A 20,878-nucleotide genomic window follows, 5' to 3' on the forward strand; every position below is an offset into this window, starting at 1 on the left:
TTTTGGAGCCTTGAAGTTCAGTGGTCCATCCACTGCTCACGTGTGAGGCTTGTGTGTGCACAGCACCCTCCTTCCCATGCCATGCGTTAGAGTTAGGGAGAGACCACAGGGTGTGACGAAGTGGTTTAAAAAGCATCTCTGGGGGCGCCTGGGTGGCTCAGTGGGTTAAAGCCTCTGCCTTCGACTCAGGTCATGATCCCAGGGTCCTGGGATCGAGCCCCGCATCGGGCTCTCTGCTTGGTGGGGGGCCTGCTTCCTCCTCTCTCTCTCTGCCTGCCTCTCTGCCTACTTATGATCTCTGTCTGTAAAATAAATAAAATCTTTTAAAAATAAATAAATAAATAAAAAGCATCTCTGCCTAGAGACAGGAAGACCAGCGACTAATGGTTACCTAGGACTGGGGAGGTCTGAGAGAGGTGGGGGGTGAATGCTGAATGGTACGGTTTCTTTTCAGGACAACAAAAATGTTCTAAAATTGCGATAACAGTCACACAGATCTGAGTATACTAAAAACCATGATTGTAACCTTTTAAATGGGTGAACTGTGTAGTATCTGAATTAGATCTCAATAAAGCTACCAAAAAAGGTGAGGTGGTATCAAGATTTTTTTTCATCTTCACATCATCAGATTTTCTGTGTACTGTTTGACAACCTCCATCACACCTGTGGGCAATGGACTCAGGTCACTTCTAGGTGTCCTACCTCACTTCCCTTGAAACTACTTCACCCCTTCTGTGCTGAGCCACTCACATGGAAATATCCCCAGCTCTGTTAAGACGTTATTTAAAATAGATCTAACTACAGGACCCACAGTCAAGAGAACTCATAGAACCCCCAAATCACCCCCCATTGTTGGTATTTGCACGGAGCTATCTCCCAGGTCAGCCTGGGAACTTCCATTTGCAGGGGAGGAAATGGAGGGTCAGAGTTTGACTAGTCCAACAGAATCCAGCTAGTGAATGGGCGGAGCTTTCAATTCAGCTTCAGACTTTGATTCCAGGTTCAGAGCTCTTGCCATTCCATAGGGAGACCACACAACCCACTTTCTGTCGTGTCCCAAGTAATTGTTAGTAGCACCCCATTCCCTCTCGATAGTAAACATTGTGCCCTCTAGGGGGCAGTCTTTCCCCTTGGGTTCTGCCTCATCTGTACCTCAAACTGATGCCTCAGGACAGAGCTGTGGTCAGGCCAAGAGCACCTCAGGGGCTTCCTGAAGTTCCCACTGGCTCCCCAGGCCCCTCACCAAAAAGAAACTGAAAGTAGATTAGTGGTTGCTGGGGGTGCCTGGGAAAAGGGAGGAATGGAGAATGGATGCTAACGGATCCAGAATTTCTTCTGGGGTTGTCGAAAATTGGTAGTTGTGGTTGCATATGCTAAAACCACAGAACCAAAAAAAAAAAAAAAAAAAAAAGAAAGAAAAAAGGAAGAGGAATAGGTGAGGCTAGGACACAGCAGTGTGCTTGTTGGACAAGCATCTGGGGTGATCTCATTAGCATTCCCCATGGTTAGAAAAGGACAGAGCATTCAGCAGGATTAGAAGGTGACTAGAGCAAGAGAGATTAAATACAACCCCCCACCATCCCACTTCCCTTCTCCTATAAAGAATGTTTATCAGTTTGCAGCCATGCTGCCATTCACACTTAAGACACCAAGATACTCCCAGGGAAAGAGTAAGATGTGCAAAGGTCAAAGACACTGAACCCGCACAACACCATTAGGCAGGTATTATTATCCCCATTTAACAGTGGAGTGAACTGAGGCTCAGAGATACAGAAGCCAAGAGTGAATGGCCTGAGGCCAGCAGCTAATAAGGGACATAGCTGGGATGTCAACATGGCATTCGGGGACCCAAATCCAAAGTTCAAAGTTACTACACTGAGGTGGTCCCACTTACCCTCAACCCAGCAGCTCCAAATCATAGAAGACAACCACAGCTGAAAGCACCAGGAAAACTGTCAGTGAGGATTATTGTTAAAGGAACAGAGTAAGTCTGCCAAGACGGAGGGGAAAAGGGATTTTTAAGTCTTTCAAAATATTCAGAAGCACACGGCTGTCCTCTCCTCCTTCCAAAGAAAGTTCTTTATTGTCCAGCCAATCAACAATGATTTAATGAGGCCCAGCACCATACTAAGCATAAATACAAAAATGTAAGACACAGTCCCTGCCAATATGAGGCGTACAACCTTACTATTTCTCAGGAATTACTCCAGGGTTAAAACAAAATCTGGACTTGGATGCCAGTATTGCAAGGAACATTCTTTCAAGTCAATATTTCAAAGAAAAACATCACACCCCACATGTATCATGTTATGAAACTTCTTCCTAGTAATATCAACTTCATTATCATCAACAAACAGGGTTTACTTTTGTTAAAATTCACCTTACATTCCCCTCCTAGATCTGTTAATTTGAATAAACATTTTTCTCAAAAAGGAATTTTCAAAGGTGAAGTAGGGGAAGTGCATAGGTACACATTTGGCCAAGAGCCGTCTGCGCAAACGAGCTCTAGACTATCGCATGAGACCCAGCTCATCACCAGGCCGTTTCTATGAATGTTTTGAAGACAACATAAAGCACGTCTCCACACAGGACATCACTGCATCCAGAAGACGGAGTCAGCACCGCGGACAGCGGTTAGGATTAGACATTTTTCGTAGCAAAATTTAGCACCAACTCAGGGGCAGTAACAGGGGTTGCCGGGAATTTCGTCTCCAAAATGAACCTCTCAATCCTCTTTCACTCTCAGAACTCACAGGTGTGTGGTTCTGGGAACAGAAACTAAGTAACACCGCAAGCCGAATGGAGACAACTGAACTTGGTGACGATTCCATCTCAGGAGTGAAACCTCCTGCTTTGAGCACAGAACATTCAGCACAGAGCAGAGAAGTGGGAGCAGCTGTCTCAGGAGCCTGAAACCTGAGATGGTGATACAAGGACACAAACACGACCCTCACCTCCCTTCTGTAACCCGGCCCTTCGCTTGACTTTGGGGGCCCTGTAAAGAGCCTCGGCCTCACACTGGGTTACTTACTCAAAATGGTCTCCATTTGGCAAATAAGAGGCAACAAGGAGAAGGAACTAGCATGAGGGAATGACGTTCTAGTGTTACGGACTCTGGATACTCTAATGAAGAAGATCTCAAGTTTCTTTCAATAAAGTACATTAAACCAGGAAGAACATAACTTACGGGAAAATTTCGGAGCTGAATTTCAACCCTGCAGCAAGCAGGTGTCTTTTTTCTTGAGGACTGTTTGCTTTGAAAGCACTGAAAAGTGAGCTGCGAGCTCTGGCAGTGATGGAGAAGAATGACAGGCCATTCCTCGTTTACAAAAGGCCACCGAAGTCTAACATGACTCTGGGCAGGCATAGCCACCGGACCCAGGACGGCACAGCTCCACCTGGGCCCTATGCCAGCTCTCCTCCTCCTGCCCACCACAAGGGCCTCTCAGGCTGTTATGTGCCAGGAAAGCTCTCCGGACCCCTCCATCACCTGCTAAGTTGACCCTCGAAACTCCTGAAATGGAAGGTAGCGTTTAAAATGAAACACTGATTTTTCTTCAAATGTAAGCCTGGTTTTCTTGTAGCATGGCTAAGGCACAGTGTGAGAAAGCTGCTCCCATTCCCAGCCACACACCCATCCTCGGCTCCTCACACGCACACACGCACACAGAAGAGGCCAGCTGAGTGTGCCACGATGCACGGCGAATGGGGCGCTTCCGATCACTTCTGCGTTTTGAGCTGGTTGGAGAGCCAGTCCAGGCCTTCGTAAAGCCCATCTCCACTGGTCGCACAAGTGGCCTGAATGTACCAGTTTCTCTGGCGGAGGGAATGTAGGCCGAGCTTGTCTGTTATTTCTGCTGCATTCATCGCGTTGGGAAGATCCTTGAGAAAGAAAATTCAGGAATCAGTTTATAATGATGCCTTTTTATAATGAAAGACGCTCTTCTCCCAAATTCTCAGTCATAGGGCGCCTGGGTGGCTCAATGAGTTAAGCGTCTGCCTTTGGCTCAGGTCATGATCCCAGGGTCCTGGGGATCAAGGCCCACATCCGGCTCTCTGCTCAGCTGGGAGCCTGCTTCCCCCTCTCTCTGCCTGCCTCTCTGCCAACTTGTGATCTCTCTCTCTCTGTCAAATAAATAAGTAAATAAAAATCTTAAAAAAAAAAAAGCAACACCTCAGTCACAGTCTCAGCTCAGCAGATCCCCAATTTCTCTCGCTCTCTCTGAACCTCTCAACTCCACTTCAGGAAACCCCATCAAAACATGAAGGATCTGACCACTTCTCACCACGCCCACAGCTACCCACCCACGCCTACCATGGCCACTTCTACCTCCGGGTACTGACATAACTTCCGAATTGGTCTCCTTGCTTCTGTGCTTGTTCCCCTTGAGTCTATTCTCAACCCAGTGGTCAGTAAAGTCAGAGCAAGTTACTCTTTCCAAGCCCTGAAGCGGATCCATCTCTCAGGGGGAGGAGCCGGAGTCCTCACCGTGGTCCGCAAGGCCTTCAGGACCCGAGTCCCCAGGACCCCTCCCTAATTTGCCTGCTTCATCTTATCCAACACAGCACTATCCACGTGTGACTGTACTATAAAACTGACGTATTTGCTATGTTGATGACTTAGATTACCTGTCCCTAACTAGAACACAAGTTTTACAAGGGCAGGAATTTCTGTCTTGTCCTCTGATTATTCCAAGTTCTAGAACTGTGCCTGGCACGTGCGTGTTAAGGCAGATCTAGCAATACTGCTATGGAATGACATCACAACACGCTACGTGAGAAAGCAGGCAGATTCCCAGCATGTAAGTATGAATGCAATCACGCAGCTGCTTATACAGGCATGGAAAGCTGTATCTCTGAAGGAAGATGGAAGAAATTTAACATTATTTTACCCTGAAGACTGAGGCAAGAATATGTCACTTGGTACTCTAAACTGCTGGCAGATTTTTACTACAAGCATGTTCTGCTTTTATAATTAAAAAGAACAAGCGTCATTCTCTTTTTGAAAGTCCATTAACTTCACAAGTGAAATTCAGGACTGGCATAGACCCAAACAGTAGGGTAAAGCCTAAGCGAATGACGGTCCAGCCACTGTTTAAAATCATGTTTACAGGGCACCTGGGTGGTTCAGTTGGTCCTGATCAGCTCAGCATCATGAGCTCAAGCCCTGCACTGAGCTCATGCCGGGTGTGGAGCTACTTCAAAAAAAAATCTAGGGGCGCCTGGGTGGCTCAATGGGTTAAGCCTCTGCCTTCAGCTCCAGTCATGATCTTGGGGTCTTGGGATCGAGCCCCGAGTCAGGCTCTCTGCTCAGCAGGGAGCCTGCTTCCCCCTTCACTCTGCCTGCTGCTCTGCCTGCTTGTGAACTCTTTCTCTCTCTGTGTCAAATAAATAAACAAAATCTTAAATAAAAATAAAAACAAAAAATCTAAGGGGCGCCTGGGTGGCTCAGTCGGTTAAGCGTCTGCTTTCGGGTCAAGTCATGATCCCAAGGGCCTGGGATCAAGCCCCGCATCGGGCTCCCTGCTCGGCGGGGAGTCTGCTTCTCCCTCTGCCCCTTCTACCCTCTCTCTCTCTCTGTCAAAACTAAACAAAAAAAAACTTAAAAAAAAAAAAAAAAAAAAAAAAACAACAACAACAACATAATAAAACACAATACAATATAAAACAAAATCATGTTACAAAGACCCGAAGGGCAAGAGAAATGCCTTGGATAAATCCGAAGTGACAAAACACGAAGGACTCAGCCCCGTCAGATGAGCATGAGCTCAATCGCAGAACGAATGTATTCGTGATAGAGAAAGCAGAAGGAAACACATCACGACCTGACTGAGGTCATCTCAGGCTGGTAAATTCCATGACTCTACCTCATGCCACGATGTTCCCTTCCTTCCAAGCTTCGCTCCACTTTGAATCCCAGGGCGGGACAGCTCAACACTTGGCCCTCCTCCCACTCTTCCTTTACTACTTTCCGCTACATTTACGCGAAGCCCCTTCTTCCTTCTTGACAGACCCCATTTGACACAACCATCTCCCCCCTCGCTGTCCCTGTCCCCTCCGTTCCAGCTGCACTGGCTGCCTTGCTGTTCCTAGCCCCACGCAGCTCCCTTCCCGCTGGCCTTCCAATCTGCTCAGATGTCGTCTTCTCGTGGAGGCATTCTGGCCCTTTCCCACAGCCAGCCTGCCCGCCTCCTCTGCTCACCTTCCTCTACCATACTTCCAGCAGACACACCACGTGTTACTGACTGACTCTCCTACCACTAGAACGTAAACTCCACGAACACAGGGACTTTTATCTGTCTTGCTGCTCAAGGCTATGTCACCAAAACAATGTCTATATCTTAGTAGATGCTCAATTCATATCTGTTCAATCAATGAACAGAAGACATAAGCTAAAAAGGAAGTGGGGGGCAGGCCTGGCTGGCTTAGTTGGTAGAACATGTGACGAGTCTTGATCTTGGGGTTGGGAGTTCAAGCCCCACACTGGACACTGGGCCTAGAGCTACTTAAAAAAGAAAAAAAGAAAAAAAGGAGGTGGAGGGAAAAGTTATGGTAGGGACTAGAGAGAGGGAGGCACACATCTAATTTAAATATCTGTATTTTTAAGTGAACATCTGGCAGCAATTTTGGTCCCAGTACTCAGAAAGCCAACAACATACCTGTTTATTTACAAACACCAGTAAGACGGCATCTCTGAGCTCATCTTCTGCTAACATTCTGGTTAGTTCCTCGCGGGCCTCATTGACTCGCTCTCTGTCATTACTGTCGACCACAAAAATCAGACCTGGAAAGAAATCACAAGCATGTTGGTGATCTGAACCTAGAAAGTGAGAACGTTTACGTGCCCTTACAGCTTCTCCCTACCTATGCATATGGTTTCACTGAAAGCATTCAGGGAGAGACATCTACTCTGCGGAGTTAGAGAGGCTGCCAAGTTAGAGAGCCTGTCGCACCGCACTAGCCCATCTTTTTGGAAGCAAACAGGCTTTCCCCCAGGTTAACAGAAGAAAGAATATAGAGAAAAGATTAGGTTCATGCTTAATCACTTCACTTCTACATCCTGTTTACATAACAAAGTCCCCATAAAACCCAGGGACATCAAAGTTCGCATAAGCACCCCTGGTCGGCAACACTCGGCAGACACACATCACACATCAGAGGTAGCTGGAGGTCGGGCGTCCTGACGGAAAGGACAATGTTCTGGGGACACCCGCATTTTCAGCAGGTGTCCGAATGGAGGGAGTCTTGTACCCCTAACTTGGGAAGTCTGGCCCAACTCCAGGAAGTTGGTGCCGAGAAATCTTCGCAGGATCCCATTCCAGACAGCATCAGAGAAATCCCAGGAAGCACAAGATGGTCGAAGCAAGATACCATCACACTGAGTCTATGCCAAGCTGGCTGAACCCTGCACAGACCAGGTCATCACTGGCTGGGCCAACATGAGTTCCAGAGGATTCCCTAGGGGGAAAGCCAATATACACCCAAATACAGAACGGGGAAGACCCCTCTCAGCAGTAGTTTCTGTGGCAATAATGATAACAAGAACTGGGTGGTTAGCTGAGGTGAGTCCTCTGGGAGACAAATACGTGAAGCAGCTGCCAGAACGAGTTTGCTCCTAAGCCGGACCACGAGGATACGGGGGAGAAAAAGCCTTCTCCATCGTCCGTCAGTCAGAACATCCTGCAAATATTATTACCTGGTCACTGCTGGACCCCACATTCTAAAACACAGGCAAACTGAAAGGACTCAAAAAATGCCTAGGAGGGGTGCCTGGGTGGCTCAGTGGGTTAAAGCCTCTGCCTTCAGCTCAGGTCATGATCCCAGGGTCCTGGGATGGAGCCACGCATTGGGCTCTATGCTCGGCAGGGAGCCTGCTTCCTCCTCTCTCTCTCTCTGCCTGGCTCTCTGCCTACTTGTGCTCTGTCAAATAAATAAATAAATAAATTCTTAAAAAAAAAAAAAAATGCCTAGGATGGCAAAGGAATGAGATGCCACGCCAGACGAAAAAGAACGGATACACCGAGGGTATTTTATCGCGAGAAAAGACTCACTGGAAGGACTGCCAGCTGTCTTTACGTATCTGAAGAGCTATGCCATAAAGAGAGGTTCAACTTGTTTTATATACAGCTCACTTCGTACGCTGACGATCAGTGGGCGCAAACTACAGGAAGTCGTCGGACAGAGTCAACAGAACTGAAGAGGCAATGGGCTCCCTCGGGAGGCAACCCCACCACTGGAGACACACGTGCCCAGCTTCAGCCACTGCCTGTGGGGACACTGCCAGAGGGACCTCCCTGGTAGGATAAGTGTAGTGGGACAAAATGACCTCTTGGCTCCTTCGGACACTGGGATTTCACAGCTGTGTCTGGGAGGGAAAATCAGTGCCTACCCTCCCAGCCTTCCCTCCGGCCTTCCCAGCTCTGGAGAGGCCAAGTGCGGCGGACAGCTTCCGGGTGTGGGGACAGTCCCCGGGTTTGGTGACTGCATGTGAGACAAAGTCACATCTGTTATATCACAACAGATTTCAAAAGTGCAGAACATTCAAAACTTCCCCCAAAATGTGATAGTCTACCTGTAGTATAACCAGGACTCTGATCTTAACTAAGCAAACAAGGTTATCCAGAAATTCAGGGAGATCCTGGCAAAACTGACAGGGTGGGAGCAGATATATAATCCCTTTGCTGATCCTAATAAAAATAAAGGTTTATAAATATTAGAGCCCATTTCATACTGTTTTTAATGTAAATCCTTATCCGAGAAACAAAAGAACCTAGCATCAGATTGACTTCACTTTTGAACTGGAAGAACCTAGAAAAGGTAAATTTACGCATGAATAGTGTGATCAAATTTGTTTTAAATGGGAGGGGGTAATATATTTCCGGCTGCTTGCACATGCATAAAGTATCTTTGGACCAATATACAAGGAATACAAGTGCTTGTCTATGGGAGTGGGGAACTGGGTGGTTAAGGAACAGGAATGAGACAATGACTTTTCTTTATATTCTTTTCTATCTTTTGGAATTTTGCAGCATATAAATGTATTCCCATTTAACGAATTAAAATAACTGAACCTACAATCAAGGAGAAAAATCCTTCCACATGGGAACTAATGGACCATTTTATGCACACTGTAAAATAACATAATTAACTAAGAAATCACACAAACAACTCAAATTTCAATCTCTAGAAGTAAAGCCTAAGTGAACACACAGTTAAGTGTCTTATTGGAGAGCTAAATGCTATCATTAAGTCTGTCATACTCAACATACTGATGAAAAATTTTCAAATAAAAAAGGGCAGCATGACCTTTGAGGAGCCGGCAGGAGAGACAGGGGCAGCCTCCAAGGCTCCTCCTGGCTGAGATGTCCGGACCCACCACAGACAGCAAATCCATTCTTCAAACCGTCCCCATTTGCTGGTTTCACGAAGAGTCTAACTGACCCACCCCAGGGTCCTAGATCAAGCCGGGTGCCTGCCATCACCGCAAATTACTGAAGTTCCATAAAATCGGGCTTGTCATGAATAGAAGATTGAAAACAAAAAGGCATTCCAACTTTTGGTGACCGAAATGTGACACTACATGTGGCAAAAGGACTCCTGCCAGAGAATGAGGATGTAAAGTCTCTCACCATTTGGGCTCAGTGACGGTTAATTTTATGTGTCAACATGACCAGGCCACGGGGTGCCCAGACGTTTGGTCAAAAATTATTCTGGTGTGTCTGAGGGTGTTCCTGGCTGAGGTGAGTAACGTTTGAATCAGGAGACTGAGTAAAGCAAACTTCCCTTCCCAGGGTTGGGGCCAGTAGAGGGCGGAGGTGCTCTCCAATCCACTGCAGGCCTGAAGAGAACACGAAAGCAGTGGAGAGAAGTCCCTGCCTGACCATCCTGGAGCTGGTCTTCTGCCCTCGGACTGGACTTTCCACCTTTGGCTCTCCCGGTTCCCCTGCTTGCCAAATGCAGATACTGGGCCTGCTCAGGCTCTAGTAACCATGTGGGCCAATTCCTCATAATAAATCTGAGACAGACAGACAGACAGACACACACACACACACACACACATGTAACTCCATCCATCCTCTTGGCTCTGTTTCCTCTGGAGAACCCAGTCTAATAAAGGCTCCTATCTGAGTGCCTACTACCTTCCAACCACAGAACGAAGCATTTTACAAAATCCATCTCATTTAAGCCAAATGATCCAACACGGCAGGTACTACCTCCATTTTATAGATAAGGAAACAGAGACAAAAAAAGATGAACTTTCCCAAGGTTTCATAGTAGAGCTGGGGTTCAAACCCACACTTTCTCATTTTATTAACTAATAAGGAATCGCAATAGTCTGGCCAAAATGGCACGTGCCAAGCCAAGTTACATGAACACTCCGGGTATCAACAGTACTGTGTGCAGGGGACTGAAACACAAAGACAGAGAAATCAGGGAGTCATTACGGAAGTTGCTTGTGCTGGCTCTGACAAATAGAATCTTTTTAAAAAATTTTTTTAAAAGCCCCGAAACCAGTGGTAAGGAAATAAGGCAATGATCTGGGATGCATGTGTCAAGTCACGCACTTTCAGAATAGCGGGGCAACCAGGAGGGACCCGGCCGCACAAGATGCTGGCATCTGGGGTTCCAGCCTTGCCTGTTCATCTCTTTCTCACCAGCGGCATGACTTTTAGATATTCTCAACGAGTTTAAAAGAGTTTACTGAACTCAAATTCTCTAAAACCTGGTACTTCATCTGAGGCACATACAACTTATAGTTAAGCAAAAGACAACTTCATCAGGAGAGCCATTTTTTAACTAGTCTGCATTAAGAGCAGTTTTCTATGTAGGGCATTAATGCCCAAGTACTTTTTCTAGGAAGGCAGGGACCATTTTCCAAAAAGAAACCTCCCCAGTAAGTTTAAGTGGGCCATCAGAGGAGAAAGAACAACTGATGGTTTGTATAAAGTGGAGCACAAGGTTTTGCTTCAAGCATCCATCCTTAGACACATTTAATCCAAATGGGTCCAAGGCCACAGACTGGACAATCTTTACCTTGGGTGTTCTGGAAATAATGTCGCCACAAAGGTCTGATTTTGTCCTGGCCACCAACATCCCAGACTGTGAAGCTGATATTTTTATATTCTACTGTTTCCACATTGAAACCTAAATTGGGAAGAAGGAGAAAATTTTTAATGAAGACTTTTAAAGAATTCTAATGAATTTCAGCTGACATTTGGACAGTATTTTTAATTTACAAAGCAACTTACTAGTCAAAATCTTTAGCTCACAGGGGGAGCCTGGCTGGCTTAGCCAGTAGAGCATACAACTCTTGACCTTGGGGTCTTGAGTTCAAGCCCCACATTACTCTTAATTCAAAACAAAACAAACAAAAAAGATACACAGCTTACAAAACAGGGTGTATTAGTCTTCCATGCACCGTGACAGGAGTCTCAAACCTTATCTACTCTCCAACCTCACACATCCTCTCCGATCTTATAGCGTACTTCAGGGCAAACAGAAACCATTAATGAGACTGACCTCCACCTTCCACCAAACAGCGTAGAAACCTACCTACCTCTGCACCCATACCTCTTTCTCTCCCTATTAGAAGAGAAGGGAGCAACTATCCAATGCCCATTCCATCTAAACATAGAGTCTGGACTTCTCCTAAGTCTCCAACCCATTCTTCTCAGCATGCTTAAGTCTTTACATCTTTCAAAAGAGCCCTTCCTTGGAGCGCCTGGGTGGCTCAGTCGTTAAGCATCTGCCTTCGGCTCAGATCATGATCCTGGAGTCCTGGGATTGAGCCCCCGAGTCAGGTTCCCTGCTCAGCAGGAGGCCTGCTTCTCTCTCTCCAGCCCTGCCTGTGCTCTCTCTCTCACTGTCTCTCTCTCTGTCAAATAAATAAATATCTTTAAAAAAAAAAAAAAAAAAAGCCCTTCCTTGACTCCCCATCTTCAACTGCTCTCACTCTCGATTTTCCCTATCAAAGCCCAACTTCTCAAAGAAGCTGAGTCACATTCACTGCACCCACTGCATCACCTGTAACCCAACAGCACCTTCTGCTTCACTGTGTTACAAAGCTGGTCTGGCCAACGTGAGGCACGAGCACCATGTCAATAAACCCAACAAATGCTCCCCCATTCCTGCGTAATTCGATTTTATATCTGACACTACTGCTCACTCACTTCTTGAAACTCTTCCCTGGTTTCCCATTTTCCTTATATTTCTATGGCTGAATCTCCTTGGTCTACTTAGTGAGCTCAACCACATTTAACTGATCCTTAAATGATGGAGTTTCTAGGACTCTGTCCTGCTCCATCCATTCTCCTCTTTCCACTGCCCCAAGAGGTAATCTCACTCAGTTGTAGGGCTTCATTACCACGTTTGTGCTAACAACCTTCAAATTTACATTATCTCATCCCAGATCTCCTGAGCTTCAGGCTCGTAATCCAGCCTTCCATCGACATCTTAGATTAGCTCTCTCAAAGGCTCCGATAAGACATGATGTCAAGGGGCACCTGGGTGGCTCAGTGGGTTAAAGCCTCTGCCTTCAGCTCAGGTCATGATTCCAGGGTCCAGGGATCAAGCCCCTCGCATCAGGCTATCTGCTCAGCAGGGAGCCTGCTTCCCTTCCTCTCTCTCTGCCTCTCTGCCTACTTGTGATATCTCTCTGTCAAATAAATAAATAAAATCTTAAAAAAAAAAAAAAAGACATTATGTCAAAACTGAACATAAGATCCCCACGACTCGAGGGATGCCTGGGTAGCTGGCTGAGCGTTTGAATTTTGATTTCATCAGCTCAGGTCGTGATCTCAGGGTTGTTGAGTTCAAGCGCCCTGTTTTTGCTCCATGCTGGGCATTAAAAAAAAAGATCGCTGCCCCTCTAAGTTGCTCCTTTCCTAGTTACCCCTCGTACTGACTTCATCCTACAAGCTGGAAATCTGGGAGGCATCCCTGACACTTCCAACTTTCTCACTCCTAAAAATCTCATTATCAAATCTTACCCATAAAACCTCCTAAATATCTAATAGCCATCCTAACCCAAGAGACAGTCATTTCTAGCCTCAATTACTGAAGTAACCTAACTATCTATACCTACTCTTCCTCTTCTCCATCCATTCACCATTTTCCAATCAAAACTTTCAAAATATACAATAAGGTCGTATCACTTCGCTACACATTTACGCTTGTCTAAGATATTTAAAGTAAGAGGGGAAAAAATAATCTCTCCTTGGCTTCCCACACTCAAATCCCGAACCTGACCGTCGAGGTCGACCACAACCGGGGCCTGCTCACTTTGAGTCATGCCTTGTTTTAGCAAGAGGCACTCACTACATTGCAGCAGTCTCAATTCTTGCTAAATAAATGTGTTAACTCAGTTCCATTCTAATCCTAAAGTGATGAGGGAAGGGAGGTGAGGCGTGAAACTTAGCAAAATCATCTTAAATGTAATCTGGAGAAATAAGCGAGTAAGCGTAACCAGGAACTCTCTGAAAACAGTTAACAAATTATTTGTGAAGATATTATCAAACCTTAGGAATGCATGAAATAATTAAGTTCAAATGACTACAATAGGGAGTTGTCTAAAAGAAGACACATATACCCAAGAAAATTTAGAATATGATAAAGAAAGCATTTAAAATCAGCAAGGAGGGGTGCGTAGGTGGCTCAGTGGGTTAATAAGCCTCTGCCTTGGGCTCAGGTCCTGATCTCAGAGTCCTGGGATCGAGTCCCACATCGGGCTCTCTGCTTGGCTGGGAGCCTGCTTCCTCCTCTCTCTCTCTCTCTCTAACTACTTGTGATCTTTCTCTGTCAAATAAATAAAATTTTTTTTTTAAAAAATCAGCAAGGACGGGGCACCTGGGTGGCTCAGCTGGTTGAGCTTCCAACTGCTGATTTCAACTAGAGTCATGAGATTGGGGTCATAAGATCGAGCCTCATGTCAGGCTCCATGCTTAGCAAAGAGTCTGCTTGTGCCTTTCCCTCTTCTTTCCCTGCTCATTCTCTCTCTCAAATAAATAAATAAAATCTAAGAATAAATTATAATAAAAAAATAATAAACCAAATCAGCATGGAAAAATTACCCGGTAAGTGTGTATGGACAACTGTCTACCCCTGCACATGTCCAACATATATGTGGCCATTTGGATTTAATTAAAATTACGTACAATTAGGGGCACCTGGCTGGCTCAGTCAGAAGAGCATGAGACACTTTATCTCAGAGTTGTGAGTTCGAGCCCCACCTTGGGTATAAAGATTACTTAAATAAAACACTTCAAAAAATATTTTAAAATAAAATTAAGTACAATTAAAAAGTCAGCTCCTCGATCACACCAGCCACACTTCAAGTGTTCAACAGCCACTCGTGGCTAAAGTTACCACCATGGACAGCATGGACAAAGAACACTTCCATCACTGCAGAATGTTCTACTGGACAACATTGGCCTACTCATTTGAAAAATATAAATCCCTACCTTACTCATAACAGAAAAGTAAACTTCAAATAGATATAATATTTCAATGTTTTTAAAAACAAAATAAAAATAACACAGAAAGTTAGCAGCAGAAAATACTGGTAAATACTTTTATGACCCTGGAGTAAGGAAGACCTTTCTAAAAATGATATCAAAGCATAAAAAAAAAAAAAAAAAGAAAGAAAGAAAAAGAAATTGGTAGGATGCCTGGGTGACTCAGTCAGTTAAGTGTCTGCCTTTGGCTCAGGTTGTGATGTCAGGGTTGTGGGACTGAGCTCCCCACGAGGGTCCACACTCATCAGGAAGACTGCTTGTCCCTCTATTCCTCCTCCCCGCACTCATACACTCTCTATCTCAAATAAATAAATAAAATCTTAAAAATGAAAAAAATTGGTAAATTTGAGCCCCTCAAATTCTATATGGCAAAACACAGAAAAAATGAGGTTGAAAGACAATTGACTGGAAAGCTAACACATGAAAAGAGTTGTTCCAGACCCGTGATATACCTCTTCAAATGGCTAAGAGACAAATAAACATGCTAACAAAAAGAAAAGACAGTAGAACCAAATTAAAATCAGGGTGTGGACTGGAGTGCCTGACTGGCTCAGCTGGTAGAGCACAGGACTCTTAATCTCAGGTTGCGAGTTCAAGCCCCACACTGGACAGAGACTACTTAAAAAATAAACGAATAAGAGGCACAAGGGTGGCTCAGTTCATTAACTTGATTTTTGGCTCAGGCCATGGTCTCAGGGTTGTGGGACTGAGTCTCCAATCTGGCTCTATGCTCAGCTGGGAGTCTGCTTAAGATTCTCTCTCCCCCTCTCGCTGTCCCTCCTGCAGCACAGGCACGCTTGCTCTCTCTCACTCTCTTGCAAATAAATTTTAAAAAGCTTAGAAACTCAATAAAGAAATAAGATTGAGTCATAGAACAAATACAAACAGCCAACGGATGTTTGAATATATCCACTTACAATAAAAGAAATCCCAATAAAAATCAGTGTTCTTTCTCCATCCATTTGGGAAAAATAAACATTTTTTAATAGTCGGTGACACAGCCTTTTTGGAGAGAAGTTTGGCAATGTGTATCCACATTTTAAATGTACTTAAGTTTTATTTTGCTTGTTTTTTGTTTTGTTTTTTAAGTAAACGCTATGCCAGTGTGGGGCTTGAACTCATGACTCGATCCCAAGAGCAAGAGTCCATGCTCTATGGACTGAGTCAGCCAGGTGCCTCTAAACGTACATTAGTTTTAACATAGCAATCCTTCCTCCAGAAATTACTGCAAGGAGTAGAGAACATGTCTGCAAAAATGTTAAAGATGCTTACTTCAGTGTCATTTACAAAGAATCACCACAAATAACTGAACCAAACATCAGTGGAAATTCATTAAAAATACAGCCACATAATGGAATACTATCCCCCATTATTAAAATTTCATGTCAATCTGTATAAATTGTTATTTAATCGCCAAAACTTAGTGACTTAGAATAATGATTCTGCCCCTCCAACAATTCTGGGGGTTGCCTGGGCTTCAGCTACGGAGTCCCCTGAGGGCTGAACTGGGCCCCTCTCTCTCCAGGTGGTCTTTTCATAACACTGAGCATCCTCTTACGGTGAGGGCAGTGTTCCAAAAGTACAAGCCTCAAGACACAAGCACTTCTTCAATCTTTGTTTGAATTACATTTGTTGATGTCCTCTTGGTCAAAGCAAGCCATGTGGCCAAGCTCAGCATCATCGGAGAAGGGAATGATTCCCTGGGGGCCATCTGTTTCACAATCTATAAGATGGATATCCCATTCACTCACCACATATTTACCAGACAGCTACTATGTGCCAGGCACTTTGCCAGAGGCCTGGGAACAATGGTGAAAACGACAGACATGGCTCCTGCCCTTCTCTACACACTGCTGGAAGGAAGGGAAGCGGGAAAGCAATGCCAAATATGTTGAGAATTTCTAAGAAGGTCTGGTTACTATGGAAATTTTTAACAGGGGAAAACCAGTCCAGGCCATCAGGAAAGGTGCCCCCAAGACATAACGTTGAAACTAAGACCAAAAGAATGAGCTGGCATTAGCTACATAAAGGGGAAGGAGACTGAGGAAGAAGGCAGGAAAGCATTCCACAGGGAGGAAATAATATAGAAGGAGACCCAAACATACTGTTTAATGCAGTTTGAAAATAGCATGCATATGATTTTACAAAGGTATTCACCAAAATCTTAACCGTAGATTTTTTTTTAATACTTGTTTATGTTTTGTCTAACATTATGGGAGCACAAATTATTTTTATAATTGGAGAAAACCAAGCAATTACGCTATTTTCATTTTGGACTAATAGCATTTTTTTAAATTGTGGATGTGAACATTTCCTCCATCTGGTTTCCTCCTTCTCCAAATGTTGCAATCTCTGAAACCACTGCCCAAGTTCAAACTTGATCATTTGGCTTCCTGTGACTAATCCAACATTCAGAACACGACTAACTTCACATGTCATCTTGCGCGGCCTATTCTAACTCAGGAGATTGGATCTAGAGGCAGTTCAGAGGCAAAGATTTAGTCCTATCAGATCTGCCTTTGCAAAAAAATGGCCCACAAAACACAGTGCTAGTTTGCAGGAATAACTCTACTGCCAGGTTCTCCTCCAGCACTGGAACAAATCAGTTTCTTCAGCTGGACACCAACTCAAGGAACTGGCTTGAACCAGAGTAAAGAACATCACACTGCATCTTTACACCCTAGGAACATACTTCCTGGGGACATACTTCCACTTAGAAAGGCCAGCTGGAAGGAAGATGGACTGAAGGGGCAACAAGAGATTCCCAGCTCCCATCTCAAGCTTGGGCTGGGACACACACTAATTGACTGGAACAGAGGGCATAACTGCCCTCCCTGGTCATTTGTCTAAGATTTTACTTTTAAATAATCTCTACATCCAACGTGGGGCTCAAACTCACAACTCTGAGATCAAGAGTCGCAAGCTCTGGGGCGCCTGGATGGCTCAGTGGGTTAAAGCCTCTGTCTTCAGCTCAGGCCATGATCCCAGGGTCTTGGGATTGAGCCCTGCATCAGGCTCTCTGCTCAGTGAGAGCCTGCTTCCCTTCCTCTCTCTCTGCCTGCCTCTCCGCCTACTTGTGATCTCTGTCTGTCAAATGAATAAATAAAAATCTTTAAAAAAAAAAAGTTGCAAGCTCTGGAGCACCTGGTGGCTCAGCTGGTTAAGCACTGAAATATTGGTTTCAGATCACGTTGTGATCTTAGGGTCCCAAGATCAAGACCCGCGTTGGACTCTGTGCTGTGTTAAGTCTGCTTGGATTTCTCTCCCTTTCCCGTTGCTCCTCCCCCACAAGGCTTACTCCCTCTCTCTAAAATAAATAAATCTTAAAAAAAAAAAAACAACCTATACCGACTGAGCCAGCTAGGCACCTCTGCCCTGTTTTAATCATTATCTTTTTCTTTTTTGCCAGGCAGAAAAGGTTAAGGGTGCTTATCCTAAATGTGTCTGTCCATTTGATTGCCCTGTAAACCTAGCAATGGTCCTAGAGATGCCAGGGAGCAAGTAGGAAATTCTATATTACCTAGTTTGGGCCTCAAAAAGTTTATGCTCTTGGGGCAGAAAAGATTTTTTAAAAGATATATTCAACAACATAAAAGGCATGTAAAAGTGTAACATACTAACTGTAAACTGGTCTCATCACAGGTCATGAACATACCTATTGTAGGGATGGTAGTCACAATCTCTCCCAGTTTCAATTTATACAAGATGGTAGTTTTTCCGGCTGCATCCAAACCCACCATAAGAATCCGCATCTCTTTTTTCCCGAATAAACTTTTAAACAGTTTTTCAAAAACATTCCCCATTGTGACTGAATTCTGTTACCTAAATGAAAAGAAAGGCAAGTCAAGAAATTGTTCTTTGCAGAGATATAAAAACACCATACATAAAATACAAGTCTCTATTAGAGGTGACTTCCAGTAAAAATTTAAACAATTTTAAGTATAATTTGGCCAAGAAAGAGTAGTGTGTTTTGTTTTCAAAGGGAAATTCAACTAAGTCTTTTGATGCCTTGCCAGAAAATTCTCTTTTCCACTGCAGCATCCAAGTGGGGTAAGTGGAAACACAGTCTCAATGCTACCTCTATGGCAGCAGGCTTTGGTCAGCCTATAGCAATGCCAAAACAAATACATCTGAACTCTCTTGAAATGAGAACTAATGACGCAGAGAACCAGTTTATTTTACAGGATGTAAAGCTAAGTCCTTAAGGTAGGTTAAATATCAGTATCTTTTTGAAATGTAGTAGTTGCCTTTGGCTAACAAACAGTATCAACACCCAGAAAAGAACCTAAGACAATTTCAGAGGGGAGAAATATAGCACTGGGACACCACACCGGCTAACAGAGAAACTGACTGGCAAACATCCCCTGTTGACCATCACCTGACTCTCAACCAGTTTAACTTTTTATTGAAATGTAATTTACATAAGACAAAAACACACTTGATAACCAAACAGTTCAATGAAATGTCATAAACCAATCAAAATATGATTACCAGCGACCTGGATCTCCGGGTCTCCCATCCCAGTCATTACCTCCCAAAAGGTAATCACTGTATTGACTTCCAACAGCATAAGCGTTCAATATTTTATTTTTTAGAAGAGCGCATGTTAGATTCTATAAAGGCAATAGTAAAGACAGACTAGCTTTGCAGAAATTTATTCTACAGTCTTTTAACACAACAGCCTATTTGAAGTGTGAGCCTGACATTTTAAAGACTTAAAAGTAGTCCTGTGTCTGCATCTCTAACTAAGCTCCTGAAAGTCTACAAAGATTCTTCAAAAATAAGAAGAAAGTCCTTGCTTCAAAGACTATGATTTTCCCTTTAAACTGCTAACCAGGGGCGCCTGGGTAGCTCACTCCGTTAGGTGCCAGACTCTTGATTTCCGCTCAGGTCATGATCTCAGGGTGGTGAGATCCAGCCTGTCACAGGGATGCCGGCTGGGAGCGGAACCTGCTTAAGACTCTCTCTCTCTCCCTCTGTATCCACCAACACCCCCTCCCCAAATAAATAAATAAAATAAATTGCTAACCAAAGAAAAACTTTACTCTCTGGCAGAACAGAGGCAAAAATGCAACAAGGACAGCCAGTCTCCGGTTCGTCTGGACCCTAGTGATCTCAAGGGGGAAGTCACCAAATTCCAGAGCGCCCACGTCTGAAACTCAACGCTTTCCCACGGTAGCTTAACATGGATGACGTCCGAGCATACACCATTCCATTCTACGACCAGAGAAGAGAAGCAGGGCACTGGGCCGTCTGGGTGGCTCAGCCGTGGGGTGTCTGCCTTCCGCTTCTGTCATGATCCCAGGGTCCTGGGATGGAGGCCCACACCGGGCTCCCTGCTTGGCGGGAAGCCTGCTTCTCCCTCTCCTACTCCCTCTGCTTGTGTTCCCTCTCCCACTCCGTCTCTCTCTGTCAAATAAATAAATTAATTAAAAAAAAAAAAAAAAAAAAAAGCAGGGCACTTATCCCGTCTAAAAATGAAGTAAAAGTGAACTGCTATAACCAAAGAATGACGAGTGCTCTAACCATTCATAGGAGGTCTGGGCACTGCACCAATCAAAATCTTGTTGGGCGACAAAAAGAGAGATGCCTTGTCTTTGGTTCCCCAAAAAAAAAAAAAAAGGGGGGGGGGCAAATCGCATAGATGAGGAAAAACTAAAAGGATGTCAAGGGTCAAGGGGGGAGGTACTCCCTAATTAGATGTCCTTTGAGGCTCACCCGCGCTCGATTCCCCCTCCCAAATACACACGGTACACCACCTAGGTTTTCCCCTCCTGCTTCTCTTTTCCTCTTCTTTCCACTCATCTGCCAGAGGCGCCCAAATCCCGCTGAGCCTCTGGAGACCCTCTGGGGAAAAACGTCCCAGACCCCGGCGCCTCTTCGACCCGCACCAACTATCCATCAGGGAGGAACGGCGGCGAGACCCCCAGGGCACTAACGAGAGCGGGTGGCCAAGTGGACGTGCGCGGCGGACAGGCACGCGCACCGGGTCCTCGGGAAGAGACTCGAATGCCTTTTCTGCCCACCCGCCAAGCCGCTCCGCCTCGAGATGCCGGTCCTCGGGAGAGCGGAGGACCACGGGTGGACGCGCCAAGCTTCCCTCGGGTCCCCACAACGCCGGCCCTACAGAAGGTGGAGAAGCGCCAGGGAACCCAACCCCCTCCGCAGGCCAACCGCTACTCTCTGGTTTCCCGCCCGCTGATGGTGCGGAAATCCAAGCAGACCTTAAGTGCTACCGCTTCTTCTCCGTAGCCCGCTACTCACCTGCCACCGCACTGAGCACGATTACCCACACCACTGCCTTTCGGATTTCGGCTCCCTCTTCAAAATGGCGACTGGCGCGGGGGCGGGAACCTCAACCAACC

At 45.1% G+C, this 20,878-nt stretch overlaps 1 protein-coding gene across 1 annotated transcript; it reads right to left on the reverse strand.

The window, feature by feature from the left end:
- Nucleotides 1–2,058: 2,058 nt before the first annotated feature.
- LOC132003631 (ADP-ribosylation factor 2) lies at nucleotides 2,059–20,878 on the reverse strand. Its single transcript, XM_059379237.1, has 5 exons — nucleotides 20,778–20,878; nucleotides 18,169–18,335; nucleotides 11,035–11,145; nucleotides 6,660–6,784; nucleotides 2,059–3,882 (listed from the first exon to the last, which is right to left on the reverse strand). The coding sequence occupies exons 2-5, from the start codon at nucleotides 18,314–18,316 to the stop codon at nucleotides 3,721–3,723; spliced, it is 546 nt and encodes a 181-aa protein (XP_059235220.1). The 5' UTR covers nucleotides 18,317–18,335; nucleotides 20,778–20,878; the 3' UTR covers nucleotides 2,059–3,720.

Source organism: Mustela nigripes, chromosome 16 (genome assembly GCF_022355385.1).
Source record: "Mustela nigripes isolate SB6536 chromosome 16, MUSNIG.SB6536, whole genome shotgun sequence".
In the NCBI taxonomy this organism is placed as follows: Eukaryota; Metazoa; Chordata; class Mammalia; order Carnivora; family Mustelidae; genus Mustela; species Mustela nigripes.

Coding starts and splice junctions, on each gene's coding strand:
- LOC132003631 (XM_059379237.1), bottom strand. CDS start 18,316: ATGGGGAATGTTTTTGAAAAACTGTTTAAAAGTTTATTCGGGAAAAAA. Junction 11,146..18,168: donor GACTACCATCCCTACAATAG/GTATGTTCATGA, acceptor TTCCCAATTTAG/GTTTCAATGTGGAAACAGTA. Junction 3,883..6,659: donor TGGTGTTTGTAAATAAACAG/GTATGTTGTTGG, acceptor TTCTTTCTCAAG/GATCTTCCCAACGCGATGAA.